The following is a 12,665-nucleotide window of genomic DNA, read 5'->3' as shown; positions in this document are numbered from 1 at the left end:
AAATAGCCTGTCTCAAATAGGAAACATTCAATATGCTCAAAAAGGATGTATCACTTTTCAGGCCAGAACGTCTGTGGACATCAACTCTTTTCTCTCAGCAGTTAACTGTATAACACAGAAATACTGCTGCATTTCCTTTTTGCAGTGTTTTGTACTACTGCGGTACTTTTTTTGTTTTAGACATCATAGCTCTGCACAGTGAGTATTGCACGTATTCTAAGAAATGGTCTTATGATCACTGATGATAAAGAAGCCTGTTTCCTTGATGCTTTCTGTTTTGTAGTTGATGACAACCCATTTTCATGGCCGTAGCATTTATGATGACTGTTCCCATGTGTATTACCCGGTGTTAATAAAGTTTGAGCTCACACACTATCATCCTATAATCACAGAATAGTTTGGAAGGGACCTTTAAAGGTCATCTAGTAAATCCCTCAACCTCCCAGTAGTGTTTTCCTCAGCTGTGACACTTGGACTGACAAGAGGCAACGCTTTTGCCTTTTGTCAACACTTACAGAAATGCTATTATCTTTGAACTGACCTCTGCTGCTGCACAGAATCCACTCCCAGTAAACTAATGTGGGGAATGCACGAATCGGCCAGCACTAACATACAAATGTATGCACAGTACAGTTATCTTGCTTATTCCCTTAATATATCAGTTTAGAGGAACTGCTCACTCAGTAATTTCCATAGTTCTGGTGAGACTTCATGGCACTCTACGTGATGCTTGGATCTTAACGGTACCTACTGTAATCCCAGTTACTCTCTTTATTTTTCCTTTTTAATGAGTTTGCTTGCTTACAAAGTGTTTTGTTAATGTTTTTATGATATTTACAGACTATATCTGTCATTAATTAATACTAACAGGAACAGTAAACTGCTTCTCAAATTTTTGTTGATATCGTCCATCCTGATGTGCGATTCAGTTGCTGAGCCCCTATTCAGAAGAGGCTGTCAATGAAGCTAACTAAGGGATGGTTTTGTGATATGTATCAGACTTCATAAGTTAAAACCACTGATTTAATTTTCACTTCTGATAAGAGAGTTGATTTCCTGCTTTACTTAAATCTTTCGAAATCTCATTTTATATTGAAGTGTACATTTCTCTTCCCTTTTTACCAAATATGTTGTCCCAAGTCTGCTAGTTTGGGAATATTCCTCTATCTTTTATTAATGTAACAGAATCATAGAATCATAGGCTATCTCAAGTTGGAAGGGACCTATAAGGATCATCGAGTCCATCTCCCTGCTCCTCGCAGAACTACCTAAAGCTAAACCATATGACTAAGAGCATCAACAAGACGTTCCTTGAACTTTGACCGGCTTGGTGCTGTGACCACTTCCCTGGGGAGCCTGTTCCAGTGACCGACCACCCTCTTGGTGAAGAACCTTTTCCTAATAAGCATATTGATTCCAGAAGTAGGTATTATAATGGCGTGCTGGGTGCTTGGTAGCAGGGGTCTGCAGGGCGGCCTCTGTGAGGAGAGGCCAGGGCTGTCCCATGCCGGATACAGCTGGTTCCAGCCGGCTCCGACCGACCCACCCCAGGGCATGGCAGAAAACGTATTTAAGAAAGGGTAAAAACCCATGAGCAGCAGCTGTGAGGGACAGCAGTGAGAACCATGAGAGAGAAAGAGCCCCGCAGAAACCAGGGCTGGAGAAGGAGGGGGAGAAGGTGCTCCATGCACTGGAGCAGAGATTCCCCTGCTGCCAATGGTAAAGACCATGGCAAAACAGGTTATACCCCTGCAGGCGGTGGAGGACCACAGTGGAGTAGATATCCACACCGCAGCCCACGGAGGACCCCACACTGCAGTAGGTAGGTGTGCCCTGAAGGAAGCTGCAGCCCATGAAAAGCCCTGGCAGAAGCTGCGGCTGGTGGAGAGGAGCCCACACAGAAGCCTGTTTCTGAAGGACTACAGCCCATGGGAAGGACCCCAGCCCGTGGGAAGGACACATGCTGGAGCAGGGGAAAAATGTGAGGATGAAGGAGTGGCAGAGATGAAGTCTTATGGATTGACCACAACCCCCATTCCCATCTCCTCGCACCACCGAGGGTGAGGAGGTAGAAGAGTCAGGAACGAAGAAGTTGTGCCTGGGAAGAAGGGGTGGGGGGTGGGGACCTGATGGGAAGGTGTTTCTAGCGTTTTCCTTGTTTCTCACCATCCTATTCTATTTCTAATTTTCAAGAAATTAAATTAATTTTCCCCAATTTGAGTACTTTTTGCCCATGACAGTAATTGCTAAGCGATCTCCCTCTCTTTATCTCAGACGATGAGCTTTTTCATCTTATTTTCTCCCTCTGTCCTGTTGAGGAAGGGGAAAGAGAGAGCAGCTTGGTGGGCATCTGGCAGCCAACCAAGGTCAATCTGCCACAAACGGTATTTATTTGGATGCAAATAACAGCTTCAATTAATGCAGCTTCCTCCAGAATCACGTCTGTTAAAGTAATCTACAGCGCAAATCTGGGAAAACAGTTCAAATGTAAAGACTGATTGAATTCTTATACTTAAACTCTCTTATGATTAAACCAACCTTTTTAATAGTAACCAAGCTTATTCAAAGCTGCATATAAAATATTTGCAAAACAAACTAGCTTAAAATATTTCAGAAGAGGTTTAGGATAAAATAATTTATAGCAAACTGCAACCCACTGCAAAATACATTTTGTAAAGACACTAACTAAATAGTCATTCTACTGCTGTACAAGAACAGCACAAGCCAGTATGAGTACAATTTGATACTCAAACACATATTCACTTTTCACAATACTTGACATGTATGTATTCCGGTGTAGTTAGTACATTGTAGCTAAATGAGCTAGGGTAGTCCCAAAACTTATTAAGTAAGATTCACCATACTGTATTAAAATCTAATCAGATTAGTGATATTCTTATCTTTTCTAATGTGATAAATACCAGTGAATACTAATATCATTTAAAAAAAAAAATCTATTAGTAGGATATGTCTTCCCTGTTTTATTGTCTATTATAGACATATCACTTGCATTTTGTTTCATTGTCAACCTGAGCTATAAATGTAAAAGACAGAATGAATAATGTTGTTTGTATTGCAAGTAGCTCAGGCTTGTATGCGTCTCTACAAAGTCCAATTATTGTTCCACATAAGAAAAAGAGGATGTGGTTCTTCAATCATAAGAAGAAAGACTCTTTACACAAATCCAGATCCCATTAGGCAGGACACTTGCAAGCTGAATTCCTAAAGTCATTTCTAGTTGATTATATGCTAAGTGGCATGGTTGCCATTGCACAACAGTTGATTCTCTAAGTGGGAAGGCCAACAGCAAAAATAATCCACAATACTGCTGCCTAAAACAATCCTTTATTGAAAGTATTCAGAGAGAAGTCAGTTGTTAAACTGCATTCACTCAAGATTAAGTGCATTTCCTATAGCAGTTTTCTTCCCTTTCCTCAAAAGACATCAAAGAGGTTAAATAAGTTATCCAATTAAAATATGAAATAAGGCATTAACAGCTTCCTCTCCCTTTTATACAACTGAAATATATAATAAATTTAAGGAGGTTTTTTGCGTTTTTTTATAACAATGAAAAAACACATGCGCCCCAAAAAAATCCCAAGCCATTTTGGAGGAAAGATTCTCCTAAACCAGGCAGCTAGTTAAAAATCTGGCAATCTATCCAGTCACACATTATGCAATATGTTGCATCCATCTGTACAACTAATGGGGTACTACCTTACTGCAAAGAGAAGGGATTTTCTAGTCACTGATGAAATTATAGAAGAAAGCAAAAATGTCCAGCCTTCACGGACTGATGCCTACACTTCTGTGGAGCCCACCAAAGTCAATGATAGGTTGTGTGAATACGATTGTGACTACTGTATCAGGGCCCTGAAGCCTTCTTGAACTCTCTAGTCTGTCCTATTATATACTGTTATGTATATTCCCTTCCTTTTCAAAATTGGGATTGGTAATTAAGGGCATCAGAAACTCCTCACTTTCACAATTGTTACTACTTCCATGGAGTAGGGGGACAAAACCGCTTGTTTTCTTTGAGATCTATAGCCAAGGTTATGGGAATTTTGAAAGAAAGTATTAAAAGAATAAAATAAAAATACATTTTTAAGAGAGCCAAGGAGCATAAACAATAAATTAAAAATAGGAAAAAATAATTTCCTTTCCACAGTTTTGCAAATAGTAAAGTAGATCAGATTTTCTAAAGTAAGCATCACAAAATCTGTGACCTAGATCACATTGTTTGTCATACCTATAACTCTTCCAAAACCTCAAAACTCTCCTTCACTTAATATTGTACTTAAAAATGAGAAGATAGAACAAGGTTTCTGTTTTGCTAAGAAAACCCAACACAAGCAGTTTTTACCAGCTATAGCAGCAAGCAATTTAGGTGTAAAATAGGCTTTTGTAGAGAGCATCTGCACCATAATGAATACTTCAGTTAGTGTCACTATCCACCTAAGTAGCTAGAAAAGGCTGTCTTGTTTTCTGTGCCACTGTTGTCTGCACTAAACGGATAAGAATTGATAGTATCTCTCTGTTGCATCGATGGGTATGTTTTCTCACTGTGTACTGTGCAATGCTTTATAAGCAATGAAAGAAAACATAGCAAAAATACATATGTTAGGGATTTTAAATATTTTTCAAATACCTCATCATTTAGAGTTTTAGACAAATTTGAACTTTTAGCTTAGTTACAGAAAGCTCTGTACCATGTACAATCTTTTCCTTTTGTTATTCACATTAAGAGAAATCAAAAGCTTTTCATTTAAGCACAAATCCTATTTAAAAACATACTACACAAAAATGAGCTTCATTTGTGCTAAATGAATGGGACTCTGATTAGCCTTTAATAACTTTGGTAAGTTAGTTAGCGAAAAACAAAACAAACCAGGAAAAAAGATTATTGGGTTTTTATTTAAATTAATGTCAAAACCAACTATGTTGCGAGTGACCTGTTCTTCTCAATTTAGCCCCCTCAGCATCCCAGCACTGGGAGATGCACGGTTTCAACTTCATGCCCTCCTAATCACTTTTTCCTTCTTTGCCTTCCACCTGTAAACCATACATCGGTTTGAGTTTACGCATAATTTTCCAGGATTTACAGTCATCTCAGAATGTTCATATAACTTTCAGTGCTTTGACTTACAAATACACAAAGACCACAAAAAGGGCATATGCCTTCATTGTCATCACAGAACTGTGAAGAAAACCTTTTCGCTCTCAGGAGACACAAAAGCATCAGTGATACTGTACTCTCGTGTATTTTTGAGGTTGGAAGTTGAAGTGTATTTTGAAAGGATGAGGTTCAAACTCAAAAAATAATTTCCCATTTCATTTCTAGCTGTTTAATATCTTTACAGAAGTTATGCCAATGTCTTACATGCAATGGTAATACTCCAGTATTTAACATATCTTCGGCACCAGCTAGCAGTCAGAGGTAGCCTAAAACAATACAGTGTGATAAGCTGGCTCCCCGTGGATGTGCCAAAAGACAGGAGCAGCTCACACAACAAATAAGAAATAGGCTTCTCTGGTAAGTAGAAATATCCTAATATGACACGTCACTCTCATACTCTGCTATCATGTCTTGCCAAAATCGAATTTGTCCAAGGGACTGATTTCAAAAAGACGGTAACTTTGTATTGATTCTAGAAATAAAACAAAAGAAGGAGACAACACATCAAATATGAACGGGAAAGCCAACAAATAACTGGGGAAAAAAATTAACACAATCAAGATACTGAGCTATTCTGTACCTTGCAGGATTGTTCTAAAGTTGGAATAAACTAGAAAGTGAAAAACTTAGTAACAGTGAAAACTAAAGCAAAATTAACATTTAGATATGGATTTGTAAAATGAAAAACAAAATAAAACTTGTGAAGCAGTCTTTCCTGTTGCAATTAAAATAATAAATAGGCAGTTTAGGAGCAAACACAGCTGAACGCAATTCTAACACCAGTGACTGTGGAATGGCTGTTGTACAAAGTGCACTGAAATTTTACTTCCCAATTACATCTATGGGGTACCTGTTATTGAACAGTGCAAAGTGCAGAATACAATATATGAACAAAAAATTATTTAAGAAAAGGAAAGAAAAACATTTAATAAGTGGGTCTCCAAGAACGTGTTACTAAAGAGCATATAAAACTAAGGCCCTAAGTATCCAAGACCGTTAAATGCTGTACTCTTGAGAATTCACTCATTCCATGAGAAAGAATTGCATTTCAGTCATCAACAGTCATCAGAATCATTAAATTTATACAGCAGTTTGAACTATTCTAAGGTACAGAGGGATTTTAACTATTAGATGATTATCATAACACTAAAGAAAGCACAAACTTGGTATCAGTGATCAAAGGGAAGCACAACTGCAAGTGCCACATCTTGCATATGAATAATTTAAAAACATCGTTCTTTGGATGTGCAGATGAGGGCTTAGGTAATGTATTCTATCACCATTTCCAATATGTGCTTGAACAGCTCTTACGAAAACACATATTATTTTGCTTGTGCAAAATGTACTGGCCGGTACATTGATAAAAGCTTTGAAAAACACAGCTGAAAAGTTTAGTTGTTAGAATGACAGATCAGTGTCAAAACAAAATCTCACCTCACTATTTTTGTAACCTTTTTGAGCTAGGTAAATGGGTAAATGATGGCATGGTGAAACACAGTGCTTACCACACCATAACAGCGACCAGTAGTAAACAAAAAAATAGATTGTCACCTATATTTAATGTCTTATGAAGTAGTGGCCTCTATTCATTTAAAGATGTAGGCGTCATTTCCATTAGTGACAGTTTTCAGCCCTTTGTGGAGAAAGTATTATTCCATGTATATCAGCTAGCAGTCCAGTGGTATAGCAGTATAAGATGGGACTCCTTCCAAATAAGTTCATGCACATCTTTTGCTTCACCTAGAAATAGGAAATCATTTATCCTAATAGAAGCATTTACATTTCCAGAATAGTCAATAGACTAGCAGGTGCCCCTGGAGATGTCCAGAGGGAGATTTGTTCTGCCCAATTTAGACAGACAGTCATAGAGGTATTTTCTACTATGGCAGGATTTCCTAAAATTAGGAAGTCTTTATATCACCTGTAAATACGAGCTCCAAGTAACGTCTATTATTTTCAAAAGCAGTATCTTTTTTGAAAGAAGAAATACATTGAAATGACCAAGGTCCAATCGCCTGTAATCACAGCACCAAAATATCATACTTACTTCATAATCTCAGTATTTGCACTTGCAGTAAAGATAAATGAATCATGTTTTTAAATTATAGGGGAAGAAAGAAAAATAATTACCATTATTACTGCTGCCATATGCAACTGACTTTGCTTGTCATGATTGCCTATTAGAGTAATAGTTGTAGATTGCAGTACGTAAGAGGCTATGCACTGAACCCATTATTTGCCTACCGTGAAGACAAATGAATGAAGAAGAGCCCATCATTTAAAACTCTCCAAAACACCAGTCTGTACAAGTAAGGATTTTTACAAAAGAAGGTGACTTTGTCAAGCCATTTTCAGCACTGACTGCTTCAGCAGAGTTTATTTTAGTTCGTCTAATTGCACTTTGTTGCTGTGAATATGAACCTGTGGAGTCCAGAGCACAGATTATAGCAGTCAGGGTCCTATGGAATCAAAAAGTTTTATTGATTTTTGGTTAATCCACTATTTACAGAAAAAGGAGGAGGATTACTGTGAGCCTCTCACAAAGGAGAAGAGCCCAGAAACCACAGCCTGCTGGGAAGACGATACTCTCACTTATGCAACAAGTTTGGTTTCAGTGTTTTGAAGTTTTTAATATAACAGAATTTAGAGAACAGAATATGTTTAAGCATTGTATGTTACATATTTTAAAGCCGATTCTTTGCTTGGGATTTTTATGCACTTCTATATCTACCTTGCAAGAAATGAGGAGATACCAGGAGACATCTGTTCTTTCCTGCATGCAAGGCAGAATGGTCTTTGATCTGTTTTTTTATGTACCCGTTAAAGATAAGCAGGAATGGATCTTTAAGATATCTGTTCTTCTTTTTCTACTTAATAATATATAGTCATTTGTACAATAAATATGTAAAGTCTGATTTTCTGAGAGCTCACTAAGCTCTCCCTTAAACGGGCTTTTCCTTTACATCTCAGAATATTCACTTTCTTCTTGCCCTCATATTTGGATTCTTGAAAGGAAGAAGGGAAATCTAGCATAATCGGTGAGAAAAAGGGTCATCTGCTTTGATGACAAAGAGGAAAGAAGGTTTCAGAAAACAACGAAGCTTTCTAACAGAGTTTTTCTACCCTGGATTTACTAGAGAGAATTACCTTTTCTGGTCTGGAAGGACAAAATTTAATCAGGATATATTTCTCAATCTGACTTAAACCATGTATTCTAAATGCAAAACTGGTCCTCCTCTTCAAAATAGTCTTTCTATAGATTTTTCAATTTTTTTTTAAGAGCTCCCCAAATGTTTGTATGTATCTCTATAAGTTCCTGTCTGTCAGAACTCTACCTAAGACCTCTGAAATTAACAGTCATTTCAGACAAATTAAAATCCAAACAAACAAACAAAAGTATCCTAAGTACTTCAGCCCAGCTCAGATACCAGCAAAAGCAAAAGGCTTCATTTTCAAGCAGACTTTAAGTTTGTTTATGGTTCGATGATCAAAGGCTATGGTCCAACATAGCCTTTCAAAACGCAGAATGTAGCATTATAAGAAGATCCAGTGCATATGCTAAATATTTCTCATTAGAAAATGATACATTTCTGGTTTGTGTGTTCAGACTGACAACCTCTTGGAAAGGGCTCAGAAACTTGACATGAAGGGTGAAATCAGTCACCTAACTGCAGGTGTCTACAATGCAGATGCCAACATGTGGGCAAGGTACCCAAACTCCTTTTATATTGTGCAAGACTAAAGAACTGTTGTTCTTATCCTGAAGAAAATATTTGCATATGGCCAAATGAACATCTCTCTAAGGTCCATGACTAAATCCACATGTAAGGGAAGCTTAAGCAACGAAACGCAGCTGTCTGATTAAAGAACTGAATTCCACCCCTGCTGCAAACAAATGCCACAGGTTATCTGTGCATTTCACCGTTTTCACTGTGAGAAGCTTCTGATTCTTTGCCACGCGTTGTTATTTACAAAGTGGTAGAGACTATTCAGTCCTGAAACCCTTGGTACCATGACAGGCTGTACAAGTAAAAAAATCAAGCTATACTTACCACTGATACACAGAACTCTGACTATGGCTGAGAAGGAAGGACCGTATCCTACCATGAAATCATGAGACAGAGGTAACTTCTACTTCAATATCCTGAATCTTGAAAAGTTTAAAAGCTGATGTGAAAAGTCACATAAACCCGAATTACCACTTATTTCCTTTCTCCTAATACAGAAAGCAAATGACTACATACAAAACACAACCAAATAACAAAAATGTACTTGCTTAGCAAGCAAGGTTACAGCAACATGGAATTTATATAAAAAATATATATAGTTGCCTACACAAACAACAAGTTACATATCATCCTGCCAATCTGTGTCGCCTTAAAGCTAAATTAAAGTATATATATCTTTTACATATTTCAGGAATTATTAGTTCTGGAAAACAAGACGAGTACGATTTTTTTCTACTAAATTAGCTATTTAAACTTTTGCTGTGTAGTAATACTGCTTGGATAGAGTGCTGGACTTAAGTATGACTCTGTCTGTCCCTGAGGCAGCACCACAATCCATTAAGCTCCCCTTATTTAATCTGTCCATCATAAGCTTAATATGTGATTCATCCTTTTCATATCACAAAGGACAAAAAGGTGATCTTTTGTATTTGAATCTCTAATTTATGCTCCCCATCCCAAGCAGTAAATGGTAGAGAAGAAAGCTTTTTCTGCAGTTTCTTCAGCCCTTTTATCTGAGAAAAAGCAGTTATATGTCGGGTCTCTAAGGAATTTGATGCTCTCTTTATCCCCTGACCCTATTTCCATACTCAGAGCTTCAAGAAAGGAAACTATCCCATAGAAAGATAACATATTCAGAGGTTAGTAGGACTTGCAGTATGTAAATTATGTCTTTATACCCAAGACCCACTCTATTCTTTTGGGACAAGGGCAAATAAGCTCTCAAAATAAATACCTCATAATGGAATTGTTCTATTCCCCTCTTTTAGATCCTCACCCAAGGAGGAAACAACACAACTCCTAGTCTCTAGAGGAAAACAACACAATAAACTATACAGTGCAGATTTAATATCAAAGAAGGAGGGCATTCCTGGTAGATGAAAGACCTTGAGGCTTACCCAGTAAGATTTGCAATATTTCCCTTCGCATAGTAATTTGTAGTTCTTAATTAAGGTATACCATCTCTTTGGAGGGAAAACTGTATTCATTTTCTCACCATTGTAGTCACCATTTTAATAAAGTGAGAGACAAAAGCATGTTGAAGCTGGAGGGCTACAAAAGATATTTCTTTTAAGGAGGAATGAGTAATGATTGCCTTTGAGCTTCAATCTGGATGCCACTTCCAGAAAACAACCCTGCTGACAGAAAAGAAATTTTTCTTTTTTTTTTTTTTTTTTTTCTATTTCACCGCTCTTTCTTTTGTTGTCGGAGTAGAGGTATTTTATACGAATAGAGAAATAACATAACAACCGAGAGAGTTTATCATGAAGACATCAGTAATGTTAGAATGGCTTGCTTATTTCAACTCCAGAAACCATTTGGGAAACTGTATTTAAAAGCCACCAAGATGGAAAAACAAAATTAAAGCAAATCCTTAGATGAAACTTGTAAATCCTCCCTAAGTACCTCTCCTTTTCCCTCTGCAGATGAGAGGATACTGGGTTAGATGGTTTACTGACAAGAAATCCCAGTAGAACATTTCTTGTCACTGAAAATTCAGATCAGAGTGGAAACTTGTATTATTAAACTGAAATAATGAATTGTCAGCAAAATAACTATTGTTTTCAATAGAATCAGAATTTGGTCCCGTAGTCCTGGCTATCTGTGCATATAGATACAGCATGTAACAAAAGAAAACTGTAATCCTTTAAACGCAATACAGTACTATGATTGTGCACAACCATATGGGAATTGACTGCCTTGTAAGCCTTAAATTTGGTAACACAGGCATGTACATCAGGTAATGAAGACCAACTCCTTTAGCAAGCATGCTGTTCTTAAAACTTCCTAGTTTTTCTATCTGGCATCTAAACAAAAAACCTCTCAGCAAGACTAGTTAAGAAAGAGCCTAAATTTAGTAAAGAGGGTAGAGGGAACTTATGTTTTCTTGCCTTTTTTAAACATATGCACTCAGTTAATATCCCTAAATTTTACTGTTTGTGCTTTTGTGCACTTACTGCAATGCTGCCCTGTGGTACTCACAGGTACAAAGGGGCCAGGTGCCAGAGTCTTACTTCCTATGCTCATCTACCATATGCAAACCTTTTAACTAAATCATTTTTAATAATTGAAGTGAGACAGAGAGCAAGTAGTGTTTTGGTGTTGACGTATACTGAGCAGTAACTTGAATTAACAATTAACCTTTAATGCACAGTAAATTAATACTTTCACTACTAGAGCGGCTTTTAGTACTATACTATATCTATAGGTAAAAGCAGCTTACCTGAATAACATGTTTCAGCTTGTCAATAATCTGACTTATTACAGGATCTGTTCCCTTCACTTTTACTTCTGGATTTGCAGACTGAGCTTTGACTCCACTGCCAACCACACGATGAGTATAGCTAGTTTAATACACAAACACACACACAAAAATTGTTTAGTAAATTATTCTACTCTCAGAGAGTCATCTTCTAGTTTGTATTAGCTCTCATGGCATCAACATTCCACTTTAACGAGATGCATTAATTTTGTGCACATATTTTTCACAGAAAAGAAATACAGCATAATGTAATTACTACATTCCACAAAGTTGTATTATTCATTACAGCTTTAATTTTACTACAAACTTTAACAAGAAAAGAGTTATCTACATTTTGAAGTGAGAACATTCAGTCCTATGTGTGTTTTTTCGTGTGTGCAAAGACTGTCCTCCATTTTGGTTTTGCTAAATACAAACTCCATGGTGATTGCTTAAATGCATGACATCTCAGGATTTCAAAACAAACCCCAGATTCTACACACACTGTATGTTCAGAACTACACCTGAAGTTTCTTAGTGTTTTTGTGAATGCACATGCAGATAGAACATTTATTGCAAGACAACAGCCCAATTGTGCATAAATTATTTAGCATTATATAACTGATATAAGTGCAGAGTAGACCAAAATTTACTTAATAGACAGCTAAGTAAAAAAGAAGCAACAGGAACCAGATATATGCTCATTCAAGAAAGAACTGCTGTAGTAAGTAAGTAGAACATTGTTTCTAATATATCAAAACTCAAAATGCAGAGACTAAAATCAACGACCTAGCACAATTCTGTGGTTTACTAAGACACAATTCTTCATTCAACTTCCCGTGTTATATGTAATACTCAAGTTATGCAAAAAAACCCTGAATATCTACCTTCTCATCACAGCTACTGTACATTATGCAAATACCCTCCATATGTTAGATTTTGTCTGCATACTCTACAACAGGATAGCTCTATGTATCTCTGTCTCAAAAATATTTTGCCAGCTGTTACACTGTAAGAAAAA

At 37.0% G+C, this 12,665-nt stretch overlaps 1 protein-coding gene across 1 annotated transcript in view; it reads right to left on the bottom strand.

Annotated features, from left to right (window-relative positions):
- Nucleotides 1-12,665, bottom strand: part of GPC5 (glypican 5) — a 736,580-nt gene that overhangs the window by 476,301 nt on the left and 247,614 nt on the right. The window contains exon 6 of the mRNA XM_054188939.1: nucleotides 11,627-11,747. Within this exon, the coding sequence (XP_054044914.1) occupies nucleotides 11,627-11,747 (121 nt within the window). The remainder of the gene's footprint in view (nucleotides 1-11,626; nucleotides 11,748-12,665) is intronic.

Source organism: Rissa tridactyla, chromosome 1, assembly GCF_028500815.1.
Source record: "Rissa tridactyla isolate bRisTri1 chromosome 1, bRisTri1.patW.cur.20221130, whole genome shotgun sequence".
Lineage (NCBI taxonomy): Eukaryota > Metazoa > Chordata > Aves > Charadriiformes > Laridae > Rissa > Rissa tridactyla.
Note: the sequence above shows the minus strand (reverse complement) of the source record. Positions and strands in the feature narration are given on the sequence as shown.